The sequence below is a fragment of the Silurus aristotelis genome (genome assembly GCF_946808225.1).
Source record: "Silurus aristotelis genome assembly, chromosome: 16".
Taxonomy (NCBI): Eukaryota; Metazoa; Chordata; class Actinopteri; order Siluriformes; family Siluridae; genus Silurus; species Silurus aristotelis.
Window position 1 is genome coordinate 1,433,977 of NC_139589.1, and position 17,209 is coordinate 1,451,185.

Below are 17,209 nucleotides of genomic sequence, written 5' to 3' on the forward strand. Positions count from 1 at the left end.
TATCTGTCCCACGATCTCGCCTACAGACGGCTGATCGAGTTTTGCAGTGGCCCTAAGCTGTGGAATAACCAACCACCTCTGTTTTAGAACTGCTTCTACACCAGCTGAATTTAAATCCATGTTTAAAACTCATCTTTTCTCCTGTGCTTTCAATGTTTTATATTTCCATTTATGTTATTTGTTTTATTTTTGCCTTTTTTACTATTATGTACAGCAGTTTGGCCAAACAAGGTTGATTTTAAATGTGCTTTATAGATAAAATTGTATTTGATTTATATTTTTTCATGCTAATAAACAACCTTTGAAACTTGATAGAGAGAGAGAGAGAGAGAGAGAGAGAGAGAAAGAAAGAGAGATACATATAATATACATGTATTTAACATTTATTTAAATATTTTTTGCACAATGAAGCTGATTTTCTTTCCTAACTGCCTTCCTATTTATTTAATTTCGACTCAGTTGAAAAGCTGTACCACAAAACCGACGTTTTTCCCCTCATTTTCTTTTCAGTTAATGACTAATTCGTCTGTGAGGGAAACTAAAATCGCAGAAACCTCCGAGTGACCCGGGGTGACTCTATGGTGTCGTGGACTTGTTAAGGAGCTGAGGAGGCTGCTTTCATATTTTGCTGAACCACTAATTAATTCTCTTTTTTTTTCCGATACGCATTAAACGTTTAATCAATTACTTGTGGGATGGAAATGACTTTTCCTCATTAAAACACACTCCTGTTTTTCCGCTATGCTCACCCTTACGGAGCGCTAATGTAAGTGATACTGGCGTTACAGTTAAGATGTGAGAACCCAGCTGAAATAAGAGCAACTCGGTGGCCGTCCATGATGTCTTCCTTCATTACCGTCGCCATCTGTTTCCTGCATGATTACATTTTTGCTCATATATCAGCCCCAAAGCCTGAATCTCCTTCCTGAGGTCATGGCGCCTTTCATAATGCCGCTCTTGCTCTCAAAAAGAACAAGATGATGATGACAATGAACTACAGATCCACTACTTTAACTACATATTATCCAAAACACTCTGATGGTCGGGACTGATGGTCACAGCTTGTTGAAATTGGGGTGCCAAAAGCTGAGCTAACCAACCAGATGTTTGTTCATTTAGTTTGTTCAATTACCAATTGTTCAGTAGATCTACCCATCTCGTTCAGAGTCAGTAGGTGGTGTATTCATTCAATACGTTCGCTTTGTTAAATTCATACAATTTATTCAAAACTAGTAGGTCTACCATTCAGAATTGGGCATTGGTATATCTACTCTAGAGCAGAATGTCACAAGTTCAAGTCCCCAGCACCACCAAGCTGCCACTGCTGAGAACAAGGTCCTTTTATACCTGAACTCCTCAGATGTGAGTCACTCTGAATAAGAGCATCTGCCAAATCACATATTAGAAAAAATGTAAATCAGTAGGGGGCGTATTCAATATGTTTAATTTGTTTAATTTGTTTAGAACCGGTAGGTCTACCATTCTCGTTCAAAATCAATAGGGGGCGTATTCATTATATAAGTTCACCTTGTTAAATTCGTTCAATTTGTTCAAAACAAATAGGTCTACCGATCGCATTTAGAATCAGGAGGTGGTAGCTCAGTAGCTAAGACATTGGACTGAGGATCAGATGGTCAAGTTCAAATCCCAGCACCCCCCAAGCTGCCACTACTGGTCTCTTGAGCAAGGCCTTTAACTGCTCAGTTGCAAACAACTCTGGATAAAAAAAAACGTTGACCAAATTCCATAATCATTATAATCATTCAATATGTTTAATTTATTCAACTTTGTTCAGAATCAGTAGGGGGCATATTGATCCAATATGTTCACTTAGTGTGTTAAATTCATTCAATTAGTTCAGTAAGTCTAACAAGTAGGTCTACCAATCTCCTTCAGAATCAGGAGGTGGTAACAACGTTTGGAAACTGCCACTGTAGGGCCCTTCATCAAGGCCCTTAAAACGCAACTGAAGTCGTTCTGGATAAGGGCATCTAAAAATGGCATAATTATAAATGTAAATCAGTAGGGGGCGTAGTCATTCTACCAGTCTTGTCCAGAATTAGTAAGAGGACGTATTCGTTCGCCCAACCAACCAATGACAAGCTCTCCTTCACAGCCTCCAAATAAGTCACGTTTTATTTGGCTGAGACTTGAGTGACTCCATTTATGGCATTTGGCAGACATTTGCACTTATCCAGAGCAGTCAAGGGTTACGGGCCTTGCTCAAGGGCCCAGCAGTGGCAGAACAATTATTCAGTACATGGAAGTGAATAAGAAAGAAAGAAAGAAAGAAAGAAAGAAAGAAAGAAAGAAAGAAAGAAAGAAAGAAAGAAAGAAATGAAATAATTCACTCATACAATTTGATCAAAAACACTGATATGTTTACGTTCATATGTTATACATGTGATATGTTCAGTATAATTTAGTTTTTTGACACTTACCTGCTACCAGCTGTGACACCAGTTGGTTTTTCCCATTGAGGATGTTGACCGAGATGTTTTTTGATGATTGCAAGAAAAGTGGACTGCCCTATAAAAAGAGAACAAACCCCCCCCCCCCCCCCCCCATCAATTAGGCTGGTTTGACAGAACTGCATTTCCCATGAGCCACTGCACACACCTTCTTACAGGTCACATGACAATTTGCAGCTGTTTCACATTTATGGTTAATAAGCACTTAGTATTTAGTCTCAAACTCATGTGTTTACATTGGTTCTTCAATGCTTGTCTTGTTCCATGCTTCAGGATCTGGAGATAATTTCTTTGTCTTGTTTCATGTTTGGTTTTTCCCCTCATCTGCATTGTACATAAATCGATCTTCACGTCAGGTTTATAAGGTAGACATCAGGGTCTAATCCAGATCATTGAACCATCAATTAAATCTGGTGTTGGTCATGTAATGGTTTGATTCATGGGGACTGTGTCCAGTATGTGGTTGTGTTACAATCCAGTGTATGTAACAATTCACTGTATGAATAAGTATTGGGACGGCTGCCTTTTCCCAGCAATATGTGCTTCTTAGCAAACTTTTAGCACAAATTTGAAGGCACATAATTGTATCTGACATCTCTGGATGCTGTAGCATGAAATTTTCCCTCCACTTGAAATACGAGACCCAAACGTGCTCCAGCATTACGATGTCCCTGTGCACAAAGCCAGCTTCATGAAGATCTGCTTCAAATGGTCTAGAATGGAAGATCTCCTTCTATAGAGCTCCAACCCTGTTGAACACCTTTGGGATGAATGTGAACGCTGACTGCACCCCAGGAACCTCCTCACCTTCTCACCACCTAACTTTACTAACACACATTCTTGTAGCTGAATGAATCTCCACAAAATCTAGTGGAACATCCTTCCAGAAGAGTGGAGCTCATTATGACAGTAAATGTCGACTCAATGTGGAATGGGATGTTCAAAAAGCACATTCTGTACCAATGTAATAATCAGGTGTCCAAATCCAAAACTTGCCTCGATAGTGTACATTGAGTAAAATTAAGCGTCCTCTGATAATTCTCCTATGACTGTAAAAAGCTCATCAAAAAGTTCATGATGTGTTTTCCACATTCCTGATTACCTATAAAACAAGATGTTAACTATATAATATAAAACAAAAAAACCTATAATCCTGGTATCCTCGACGAGGCTTTATGCTGGGAGAGAGTCAGATCACACCAGGATGAATTATGAATGGTATCTACAATTTCCATTTCTGCCAGACTCCCTCACCACCACAGTCAAACATGGAGGTGGAAGCTTAATGGTCTGTGGTTGTTTTGTAGCAGGGAATGTTGTGGAAAGTGAAAGGAATCCTGAACCAACATGGAGTGTTTTCTATCATGGAATGTCCCACCCAGTCACCACACCTTAATCCCACTGAACTGCTCTGGGATGAACTGGATCACAAGAAAGAATCTCCAAATACTGAAGAACATCTTCAGCGAGCTTTACAAGAAGCAAAGAGTTTCAGCTGAATGTTTGGACATATGAGTGTCAGAATGCTGAGATTGTGTTAAGCTGTTCTTCCTGCTAACGGAGGATTTTTCACTAAACATAAAGTGGAGCATCAGGATATTTATAGATTTGTTTGGTCAGAGTACATTTTTATATTGTTACATTACTGAGTTTTTTGCATAGAAACAAAAGGAGGATGAAACTTTCAATTATTGTCTCATGGGAAACATGTAGATATCTTGTGTACCTTTGAAAAGGGAATAAGATTATTTCTATGCAATACTAAGTGATGAGTATGAAGGCAAATGATACCTTCTCAATTCTAAGGTAGAAAATACACAATTAATTCCAGACGTTTTCAGACGTTTCTTTTCCCCCCATCTTTTTCATCCTGAGGCAAATAAATAAAGCAAACAAGAGACTAATGCAGTCCATCTTTTTCTCATCACCTCTGGATGGTTTGTATCTAATCTCAGAGCTCCATTGTCATTCAGTTCGCTCCTTCTCACTGTTTCACTCGTTCTCCCGCCTGCTCTCTCTATCGCATTCCCTAATAGATGATAGATAAGACCTGCACCTGCGCATTTTTAATTCATCCATAAGCCCTAAGCTTACTGACCACACAGGCGTGATTTGGATGCGAGGATGCGATGGAGGGACGGTGTGTCCAGAGTTCATGGTACTTACCGATCTGGACTGGATTTCTTTGGCATACAGAGGCTGGAGGAACTCGGAGTCACCTTCTAGTTTCAGACCTCTCTCGGTGATTCTCAGGTGACCCATGCCATCCTAAAGAAGAGAAAAGAACGAAAGAAAGAGAAGTGTTGGTTAGCAGCGTTCTTTCTACGTTCATACGAAACGAATCGATCTAACGTGACAGTAATTCTATCGAACTACTGAGCGACTGCAAGCGAACGAATGGCATGCTTACTCATCATCGTCACATCGATGGGGAGGAGAAGAAAAAGAAAAAAAAAACGTCAAGAGTTTTCATCATCGCGATGACAGCAGCTGGCGTAATTAAATTGCGTTCACAAACATGCAGCTCGGCTATCCATCACCGGCTCGCATAAAAAAGTATCTGCCGTAATCTCTTCAGAAACCCTCCTTCATTACTCTTCGTTATCCATTAATAAGACACGTTAACACACGCCGCCAGGGCTAACTACAGGAACAAACGTGCACGTGTTGAAGATCTCGCGAACTGGAAGGCGAACGAGGCGCTTCGATACGAGCGGCAGGAGTTTGCTCTGATTACGGTTCGACATGAGCGCTGATGGACACTTTAAGAACGGCGTAATGAGTATCAAGACCTTTAATTCTCAGAGGATTTCAACTGATTAGTGTGTCAATGCCAATTTTGTACACGGTACACACACACTCAATTATGCCAAAGCTACACACCTTTTTTACCGCTTTTCATTCATTTGAATAGAAAATACCGAGTTCTGTTTAATATACAATTCAATATAAATCATATTCGGGATACTTTTTGAAATTGTAGATTGCAGAAAATTTTGCAGGAACATTACTTTGAATATTACATGGCATTGTGGTTATAATGCAACACAATAAGTTTATTAGTTTTGCACTGACCAATATACACTGCCTGGACACCAAGTTTTGAGACACCTGACTTTCCCACCCATTTGTGGTTTCTCTTCATACTTTGCTCACAATGTTGAAGGCATGGAATTTTTCCTTCGCTTGAACTAGGAAACCCAAACCTGTTCCAGCATGACAATGCCTCTGTGCACAAAGCCAGCTCTATGAAGATCTGCTTTCCATGGTTTGGAGTCGAAGATATCTTGCGAGAGAGCTATAACCGCTACTGAACACCTTTGGGATGAAGTAGAACACTGACTGCACACCAGGCCTTCTTACCTCACCTACATCAGCATGCTTAAATCTCCACAAGTACACTGGAACATATTTCCAGAAAAATAGAGGTTGTTATAAGAGCAAATGAAAACTGTGGAATGGGATGTTCAAAGAATTTCCATGAGCATATCCAATGATGTTAGGAATCTGGTGCACCCCTGGAGCACAGAGAGTAAGGGCCTTGTTTAAGGGCCCCAAGATTGGCAGCTTGGCGATACCGAGTCTTGAACTCCTGACCAGTAACCCAGAGCCTCAACCACTGAGCTCCCACCAATGCAACAAGCAATTTTGCATATCCCAGTTTGTCCGGTAACTGGGTTCGGAGCTTAGGGTCAGCAATGGAATGTCGCCCCTGAAGGGTTTAACTGCCTTGCTCAAGGGTCCAACAGTGGAAGCTTGACAGTGCTGTGACTTGAACCCCTAACGTTATGATCAGGTATCGAGAGCCTTAACCAATGAAATACCACTGCCCTCGAAGGATCTGCTTTCTATTGGTTGGAGTGGAAGATCTCCTGCTATAGAGCTCCAACCCTATTGAACATAAACACTGACTGCACCCCAGGCCTCCTCACTTCACCTACATCAGTACCTGACTTTTGTGTCTTAATGAATCTAGTGGAACAGCTTTCCAGATGTGTGGAGGTTATTATAACAGCAAATGTGGGCTTCACGTGGAATGGGATGTTCACAAAGATACCGATCAGGATCCAGTACATATAGGTGCAGTATAATAACCATAACATCACAGGACGGATGTAAAAAGCGATTTCTTTCCAGGCCACTTGAAAGTTATACAGAACACACATCTGAATCGGTGCTGTGAAGCTTAGAGTCTCTGGAGCAGAGATAATCTTTTGCCTCGGCATGTCCCTACTTGTCAGTCTGCCCACCTTCATCATCAGATCTCTCGCATTGAATTCGAATCCAAGTCCTCCGTTTTCAGCATATTGTGATTGTGATGCGGCCGCCCTGTGACCAGCTGAGCAGCTTCTCTGACAGACTCTTCATAATTGGCATGCAGAATTGGCCTGGCACTGAGCTACTCTCTGAAACGACTGCATCACTGACACTGGGAGAAAAAAAAGGCTATGAGCCTGCTTTGCTGTGCTTTGGTATTTGGCATGGGGATCGTGATAGTTCAAGTGTGTGTGAGAGAGAGAGAGAGAGAGAGAGAGAGAGAGAGAGAGAGAGAGAGAGAGAGAGAGAGAGAGAGAGAGAGAGAGAGAGAGAGAGAGAGAGAGAGAGAGAGAGAGAGAGAGAGAGAGAGAGAGAGAGAGAGAGAGAGAGAGAGAGAGAGAGACATGTTCTGCTTCAATACAAGCAGCTGACAAGAACTCAGGTTTGGAAGCAATCCTGAGTTTATTTTTTTTGTGTGTTTGCAGTCTAGAACGAAACACACACTCTCTGATGAAGTGAATCCTTTCTCTTTTTTTTAAAAATACGGAGCTGGAGAGAATGCAGAGAAGAGGAGTGGAGAAGAGGGATGAATTATTCAGCATAGACACTCACTGGCTGGCGGAAAGGGCCACAAATTCTCAGGTGGTCTGTATGTGCGGTTGTGTGTGGGGTTGTGTGTGTGTGTGTGTGTGTGTGTGTGTGTGCGCGTGTGTGTGTGTGTGCACGTGACGTCGCCATGGCAAGATAAACTCCGTCAGGAATCAGACGCCACGTACGCCACAGTTTACGCAGCATAAAAGAGTAAATTGATTTCCACTCTGCAAACCGTGCTCGAGCTGCACTGTAACACCGCATGCAGACTGATATTTATTGCATACCGGAGTGAACCGTGTGCGTGTGTGCGTGTGTGTGTGTGCAAACGGAGTGTGAAGGTGAACCAGGAGAAGCCTGAAAGTCGAAGGTCTGGCAAGAGACATTTTCTCGCTTTTTATCCACTGATGCAACTTTGATGGTGGCGAGCCGGGAAAAAGGAGAGACCCGTGTCTGACACGTACCTGCTACATCCGGAGCGGCGCTTAGGAATAGCAAGAATAGCGATGGCAGGTGGTAAAAAAGTCTGCTTTTGTTCGTATGACCGTGTCAGTCATCAGAACTACATATGCATCACTTTCCTGTGAGCCTCAATTCCTTAAGTGTACGACAACTGAAAGAAGAAAGAAGATACAGTGTAAAGCAAAAACACAGTGAGCAGAAAAAGACCCTTTTGTGTTTGTTTTGTATGATTCCGGTGCATATGGGCTGTATATCTGCTTCAAAATGAACAACGCTAGCACAAAGCTGGAGCTGGTGATTAAGGTTTCGAAGGTCTATTTTCGGCAGCATTGAGAGGTTTAATTGTATCCCATTCCTTGTTAATACATGAAGGATAAAAGGATTAAAACTGAAAGACTTAAAAAGCTACGCAAGTCTTTCTGGGATTGTTGTTGCTGTGTATTTTTGGTCAAATCATCGTAAATCTTTATTTCTGGTATTTGTACAACACACATCCAGACTGATTCACTATTATACCACCACCACTCATCAAAATGCTGCTCCCACCACCATGCTTCTTTATGGTGCCCCCTCTCATATGTTTCATTAACGTGCTCCCACCATTGTACTTTACTATGGTGCCCCTCTACCATAATTTTTTATGGTGGTCCCATCACCATGATTCTTTATGGAGCCCCCTCAACCATGTTTTATTATGGTGCTCCCACCACCTTGCACCCCTATGGTGTTCTTGTCAACATGCTTAACTATGTTCCTGCTAACAAGGTGATTCACCATGGTGCTGCTATCACCCTGATTTACTGTGATACTTTCACTATTATCCTTCCACCACCATGCTTTACCATGGTGCTCACACTATTATGCTCCCACCACCATGCTTTACCATGGTGCTCACACAATTATGCTCCCACCACCATGCTTTACCATGGTGCTCACACAATTATGCTCCCACCACCATGCTTTACCATGGTGCTCACACAATTATGCTCCCACCACCATGCTTTACCATGGTGCTCACACTATTATGCTTCCACCACTATGCTTTACCATGGTGCTCACACAATTATGCTCCCACCACCATGCTTTACCATGGTGCTCACACAATTATGCTCCCACCACCATGCTTTACCATGGTGCTCACACTATTATGCTTCCACCACCATGCTTTACCATGGTGCTCACACTATTTTGCTTCCACCACCATGCTTTACCATGGTGCTCACACTATTATGCTTCCACCACCATGCTTTACCATGGTGCTCACACTATTATGCTCCCACCACCATGTTCTTTTCACTGCTTTTCATTATGGTGACCCTGTTCTTAGTGTTCCTGTGAGGATATGTGGAAAAATAATTTTGTTTCAAACATGATCATGACCATCTGAATCGCTGGCAAATCTGTTTCGTTTGAAATAAGTCTGCTGTTCCTATAGATTATTCTGTTCCTTTATGCTTCTTTGTGAAAAAGTGATCCCAGTTGATCGCACTGCAGTACCCTGAGAACTTAAGGGAGATCCTTCACCTACACAGTGCTCATATTTATTCTCACAAATAAACAGCATGTTAATGTAATGTCCATGTACTCCTCACTCCTTCTTCTAGCCAGGCTGTGAAATGTCCTCTGCTTCACCGGCGAGAAAAAATTCATCAGCAAAGTTAGAACACTGTACACATTTTTTCATTATGTCAATGCGTATCCTGCCTTCACGCTCAGAGTCAGCACGGCCTTGCTGAGGAACATCTCACCAACCCACTGCAATGCACTCACATGCTCACCAGGGATTCATCGTTTTTACTAAATCACCCGTATTCCTTCCTTCTTTTCCTGTTTTTTAGAGTGCACTGCGTTCTTGGCGTCCTTGACTCGCGGGGATCCGAGATTGTATTTAATATGAAATTATATTACATGACACGCAGGCAAATGGAATCTGCCGTGCTGATGGTGCTGAGCTGAAAGGACGCGATGCACTCACAATACAATCTGGACCGAAATCAATCTGACGAAAGACACAAAACACACTGATGTCTATAGTATAATGTTTACACTCAGGTGTGCGTTTTTTTGTGATGCTGTAGCAATTGAAAGGAAGTGAGTTCAAATGAAGAAAATATTTCATGCTACCGTATCCAAAGGCATCCAATACAACTGTCTGTCTGTCTGTCCGTCCGTCCGTCCGTCCGTCCGTATGTCCGTCCGTCCGTCCGTCCGTCCGTCCGTCCGTCCGTCCGTCCGTCCGTCTATCTATCTATCTATCTATCTATCTATCTATCTATCTATCTATCTATCTATCTATCTATCTATCTATCTATCTATCGTTGTAAAAGCATTAAAACCGCATCATAAATAAAGTCTACCAAAAATGTATTTGATTATTTCGAGAAAAAAATAGCCTATTATGATATAACCTAATTATTTATTTGCTGGATTTTATTTTCTATTTTTATTCTATAATAATTAAAATAAATATTAAAGAATTAATATTTAATACATTATTTATAAAAAAAAACTACATTATTTTGATAAATATTAAAACATTAATTCTAAACATTATTACTTTATTAATACATAATTATAATATGATATATAATAATAATAATCTATTTATATAATATATACATCGTCTTCCAATATAATAATAAAAACCTCAAAATGTTTATAAATCTGCATAAAATTAAATATTGTTATGTAATTCTATAATAAACCCAATTCTTACTTTACATTAGATAGTATATTTGTTATAGTTTTATATGATCTATATATGTTCACTCTCAGCTTGTGTGTGAAAGATTTCAGGTTGCACTGTTGAATACACTGTATGTTGAATAAAAGATCATCACTGCACCAAAAACCTAAAAGTAGGAATCAGACGAAACACTGTGAAATCTTACTAACAATCCAGAGATAATTGCTTTAAAAACATAATCACAGAACCCGTGCGCTCCGGTTTCCCCTCCATCCCACTGTGGGGTAATAAGCCTTCTGGCGGAGAGCAGCGAAACCTCACCCCCTCAGACGCAAATAAACGAAGCTGACAGAATCTGGGAAGCCGATTTCACCTGAGCCTGCAGGTGATAGCCAGCATGCTAGCTGTGTTGACACACACTGATAGCTATCAACGGAATTGCCTTTTGTGCCACTTCGACACTCGGGATCGCTCTTCGAATTCGGCGAAGTCGCTGCGAGACGATCCGTCATACAAACCGCCCATCAAGAGCAGAGAGGAGAGGAGTAGATGGTGAAGGCGAATCAGCCGTGTGAATTAAGACACTGCAAATGCTGAGACGTTTCAGATACACACGGCGAGCTCAATTAATTGCAGTGCAAGATAAAAGAGCGATAATGAAATCATGTCCATCTACAAATGTGTGGTAGATGGACACCAGACAGCACTGATCTTCTTCTTCTTTTGACTGCTCCCCTTAGGGGTCACCACTGAGGATCATCCGTCTCCATCCAGACAGCACTGATAAACAGAAATAACATTCATCATCTATTCCATCATATTTATAAACCCTTATAAAGACACTACTTTTACATCAACTTAACATCCCAAAGCTCAATGCTTTTCTTATGTACCATAAGATCAGTATAGTTAGGAACATGATTATTAGTGAGATCAATGAGACTCAGGACTAGGAGGACCAGGAGGACCATCTCAAAGCTGTTTGGTATTAAGGGGTTGAGAAACTATGCAACACAAATGAAACTCATCCTTCCATTCTGACCAGTTCACTCCATTCCAACTCTAAACTCATCACTGACCGTCTCTTCATGAAGCTGGTATTGTGCAGAGGAACTCTGCCATCCTGGAAGTACTTGGACCCCATTATTTGCACCTAGAAGAAGTTTACCAAGTCAGTCATCTATTTTGGTAAGAAGTTCCAGAGAACATATGGAAAATCAGACCTGCCAGATTTATCCTGGATGGAGTTCTCTTCAGTTGTAGGCCACTCAGGATGGTTCCAAATAACCATTCTGAAAAATCCTGTGGAGGATTAAAGCCTAGATACATGAGGATACATTTTTAATGTGATTAATTGGATAGTTTGTTTCATTCAAGTGTCCATCAGTAAACATTCGATAACCTCAAGGATGAATGAACATCCAGATAAGGATGGGTTTGCTTTTAAGTCTGGTTTCTCTTAAGGTTTTCTCATCAGTCCATCTCAAGGTCTTTCCTTGCCTTAGTCTCCACTGGCTTGCTTATTATAAATAAACTTATAGGGCAGGTGGTAGCTTAGTGGTTAAAGACTTGGTCTTTGTATCTGATAGTCATTAGTTCAAAATCGCAGTCTCGCCTGGGGCCCTGACCAATACCCTTAACCCCAAGGTTTTTGAGAAAATTCTGGTGTCCAAGAGTCACTCACAAATATCTCATTCGGGGTTAAGAACCTTGTTCACGGGCCTGGCAATGTAAGCTTGGTCATGCTAGGATTTAAACTCACAGGCTTCCAATTGGAAGTCCAACATCTTGAACAGTACTGAACAACCAGTACCAGTACATCATTAAGCTGAAAGATGGAAGAATGTTTTCAAGTACATTACATTCTACAGAACACTAAACACTCATTCACATTCTGTAGAGTGGACAAATACTGTTCAACATAAATGGGGGACAAGAGGGGACACATGGGGACACTTTGGGCACACACATGGGGAAGGCATGGGGACATTTCCCCCGCAGTCGTATTAAAAGCAGCAACCGAAACCTCAGAATAGATTCGCTGGAGGAATGAACTCATAGACAGGACACTTATGACATGCTCACCTGTCAGAAGGCACAGGGGAGGGAAATGACACATGAGACTACTTGTTTATTTATTTATTTATTTATGTGCCCTGGGAGCTTATAGAGACAAATCTGAAGGTTGAATTTGATGCTTTCTCTCTAGCATTGAAGAAAAAGCTGCACTCAGAGACCCCCTGTGGAATCTTCCAAATAATCTCCATTCCGTTCAATGAGCACGAGGTAAAATAAAACAACACAAATCTGTCTTTCTGTGTTCGGACGGCCAAAAGAAACCCGAGCAAAAGAAAAACCGGAGAGACCTACCTAATTTCCGAGTCTGTATTACAATATATTTTGATTGACAGAATCGAAAGCGGCACCGAGACGAAGGGAGAAAAAAAAACAACGATGCCCTATTTGCATCAGAACGAAATTTCTGGTCGTTTAACGTTGGAGTGTCTGACCTGCAAACCAAACGAAAACAAAACGAGGTTCCAATGAGCCGAGACCAAATGTTTTATAACACTGCTCCAATTAAGCTCTTTATAGCCTGGTCAGTGTGGATTGTGGTTGGTTGAAATATCAGGTGTGAACAGTGGATGGTGATTGGCTGGCAGTTTAGGTGTGAATAGTGGATTGTGATTGGCTGGAGGTTTAGGTGTGAATAGTGGATTGTGATTGGCTGGAGGTTCAGGTGTGAATAGTGGATTGTGATTGGCTGGAGGTTCAGGTGTGAATAGTGGATTGTGATTGGCTGGAAGTTCAGGTGTGAATAGTGGATTGTGATTGGCTGGAAGTTCAGGTGTGAATAGTGGATTGTGATTGGCTGGAGGTTCAGGTGTGAATAGTGGATTGTGATTGGCTGGAAGTTCAGGTGTGAATAGTGGATTGTGATTGGCTGGAGGTTCAGGTGTGAATAGTGGATTGTGATTGGCTGGAAGTTCAGGTGTGAATAGTGGATTGTCATTGGCTGAAGGTTCAGGTGTGAATAGTGGATTGTGATTGGCTGGAGGTTTAGGTGTGAATAGTGGATTGTGATTGGCTGGAGGTTCAGGTGTGAATAGTGGATTGTGATTGGCTGGAGGTTCAGGTGTGAATAGTGGATTGTGATTGGCTGGAGGTTCAGGTGTGAATAGTGGATTGTGATTGGCTGGAGGTTCAGGTGTGAGTTCAGAGCAGAAGTTTAAATAGTTTGCGTTTGTCAGTTAAATCTAAATGAATGCGCTTTAAATTTAAAATTTACGGTTAGATCAGATGTTTTACTTATTTACAGAGAATCAGACTGGACTGTCCGTCATCTCTGTGATAAAACTCCTGCATCTGGACAGCTGCGAATAAACGAGGGCCATTTAGTTTTCCAGCTGCTCCCCTCCAACACACACACAAACATTTATTTTTTTCTTAGAGGATAAAGAGCTAATATTAGCATGACTCCACATTCATTGAATCTGAAGGTGTGTTATTAAATCACATTTAGAAAGGATCGTAAAATTTTCCACGTTTTTTTTTTTTTTTTTTTTCCATCAAACAGATTTGGATTTAGACACGTGAAGAAAAACTACATCCACAGATACCTTCATCAGCCAATATATTTTTGGAATCCCTTCCAAGTTAATAAACGCTTGTGGTGCAAAATGACTCAAAACAGGCAAGATGGTGGACAATATCGTATCTGCAAGCGTGAGAGGCTGTCACTTTTGTATGACCTTTAGACTGCATTTGTTTTTGTCAAGAAACAAAACCTTTTAGTCGTCATTGCATCAATTAACAGCCGTAAAGTAATTAAGTACCTGGCAGAAACAACGCAGGTAACGAAGCTTCTTACATTTTTTAAAAAATACACATGCATGTTATATGGATGTGAGCATTTTAGAGGAAATAAAAAAACCCTGAAATATCACACAAGGTGCTATCAAAAAGTTTTAAGATGAATGGTGTAACTGGCGCTATTCTGACATGGTGTGGTGTGGAGTGGTGTGGTGTGGTGTGGTGTGGAGTGGTGTGGAGTGGTGTGGTGTGGTGTGGTGCGGTGCGGTGCGGTGTGGTGTGGTGCGGTGTGTTACCACGTCTGCCATTTCATCACGGACAGCAAAATAGAACAAAGTGCAAACGTGAAATTCTGCGTGAAACTGTGCAAATCTGAAGGTCGGCGTTTTGACACCGTTGCGGAGATCCGGCGCGAATCGCAGAAGGCTCTTGACACGCTTCGAAAAGAAGACTTTCAGGACACGTTTCAGAAGTGGCAGGAAGACTGGGAGTGCTGTATGGCTGTCCCAGGAGACTATTTTGAAGGTGATGGTGTGTAAACTTAGATAAAAGAAAACACTTCCTTGTAAACGGAAACTTTTCGATAGCACCTCGTACATAAATAATCAGTCCCTTCGCAACAACACTTGAAATCCAGCTCAGGTCCCTTCCCCTTCTCTCGATTGTTGTTGAGCTGTTTCTACACCTTGATTAGGGTCCACCTGTGGATAAGTTGGACATGATTTGGAAGGCACACACCTCTCTATAGAAGGCCTCATAGCTGACAATGTATATCAAAGCAAAAAAAAACGAGCCACGAGGTCAAAGAATCTGCCTGCAGAGCTCAGAGACAGGATTATTGTGAAGCACAGATCTGGGGAAGGCTACAAAACATCGGTGCTGTACTGAAGATTTCCAGAAGCACAGTGTCCTTCATGATTCTCGAATGGAAAAAGAGTGACAACCCGGACTCTTCCAAGAGCTGGTCGCCTGGGCAAACTGAGCAAGATCCTTAGTAAGAGCTGTGACCAAGAACCTCATGGTCACTCTGATTGAGCTCTAGAGATTCTGTGTGGAGATAGGACAAAATATCCAGAAGGACAAACATCACTGCAGCCCTGCACCAATTTGGGCTTCATGGCAGAGTGGCTGGACGGAAGCTTCTCCTCGGTACAAAATGAATAGAAACGGCACAGGTTACCAAGCTTCTCACATTTTTTATACACATGCGTGGTACATGGACGTGAACGTTTTCCAATTTTTCGGTTTCTGAAAACGTTTAAAAAATACGCCATGCTGTGAGTTTGTGATCTGATCTCTGTGCCTCCACCCTCCATAAACACTCCGCTAAATGGATTGGCGATATATTTATTGCCACTTTAGATGTGAATATATTTGTGAAAGTGTCTCCAGGGTGACCTCGTGATCAGTGTTCTCCTCGCACAGTGTGATAGATATTAAATATACTGTGCATTTATAAAAACTATTTCAGGACAGCTGACTGTATATAATGACATTTTCTTCTTTTTTTTCCCCGACAAATGCTCTGCTGTCGATCTATTCAAATTCCTTTTGCTGACAGCTCGACATCTCTCTATACGCTAAAATTCGTCACGCTCATGCGGCTTTAATCCTAATGGAGTCCGGTCTGTGTGCCGCACGCAGGTATTACCGACTTCATTTCCGTCTCCTGCATTTAGATTAAAGCTTGAGCTTTAATGAATATTTTAATGGAAGTGCCATTTAATCGCACCAACTTTTACTGGACTTTTGATGAGCGAATTATTAAAATTAGTAGAGTCGGGCTTTATATTCACGTGGGTTTTAGGGAAATAGATGTTCAGTTTTGGGGATCAGGACTTTTTTTTTTTTGGAGAATTCATGTTATACACAGTACAGCAAGTGAGTCAGTGAATCCAAAAAAAAAAAAAAAAAGGAAGAAAAACGAAAATAATAATACAATAAATAAGTAAGCGTATGAATGCAATAAACAAATTAATAAATAAATTAAATAAAGTAATGAATAAAATGTTTCCAAAAGAAAATGTTATCAAGTATTATTTCTTCCAGTTATTGCCCCCCCCCAAAAAAAAAAAATTAAAAAAAAAAAAATTAATTAATTTTATTTAATACTAAATACTAAAATTCAGTATGTCAAACAGTATGTATATATAAAATAATAAAATATATAAAAGTTTATTATTATCATTATTATTATTATTATTATTATTATTATTAGCTTTACATAGAGCTGTTTAGCTCATCGCTAGCAAAAAGCACGCATAGAGATGACCATGTCCAATCTGACAAAATAAAAGGAGTTAAAAACATGTTTTCTCTCTTCCGAGGAATTTTTTTAAAAAGCTCTTATTTCTAATAAACATTAAAATAAACATTTAGCTCGGGATTATGCTCAGCATTTGTTTTGAATAAAAAAACTGTATGAATGTTTCAAAGCTGATTGTAGTTGAAATCATTTCTTTCTGTATCTTTATATTTTTTTATATTCTATATATAATTCTATATTGTATTGTTCACATTGAAGAGCCATCAGGGTCAGCCAGGTTTTCTCTGCTGGCCTAAACTTTATCAGAATTTCTGACATACATTTCAATATATTTTTGTCCATGAATATGCATTAAATGATTCCCAATAGTCTATTCATCACATTTTACAGCGTTCCTCCCGGATGCACTGCTTTTTGTCTGTATTCGTTCGAGTTTCCTGTAGAGGTTAAGTACATGCATCTTAAAGACTTTGCTTTACCAAATCAGATTTTCAGACACTGAAGCCATCTGACAGGCATCCGATAACGTCTGAATTTTAACGTCCTTCGATCAGGTGGTCGGAGAGCGCACTAGTCAGAGCTCGCAACCCGCATCTGTAGCAAACTGCACAATCTCAAATATATTCATATATTCATATTTATTAACTGTTTTTATTCAACAAT

At 40.7% G+C, this 17,209-nt stretch overlaps 1 protein-coding gene across 4 annotated transcripts in view; it reads right to left on the reverse strand.

The window, feature by feature from the left end:
• sgcd (sarcoglycan, delta (dystrophin-associated glycoprotein)) overlaps nt 1–17,209 on the reverse strand; it is a 171,171-nt gene that overhangs the window by 31,914 nt on the left and 122,048 nt on the right. For all 4 annotated transcript variants that reach the window (XM_083564419.1, XM_083564420.1, XM_083564417.1 and 1 more), the window contains exons 3-4: nt 4,638–4,739; nt 2,442–2,529 (exon numbers count right to left, since the gene is read on the reverse strand). In XM_083564419.1, coding sequence (XP_083420545.1) covers nt 2,442–2,529; nt 4,638–4,739 — 190 coding nt within the window. The remainder of the gene's footprint in view (nt 1–2,441; nt 2,530–4,637; nt 4,740–17,209) is intronic.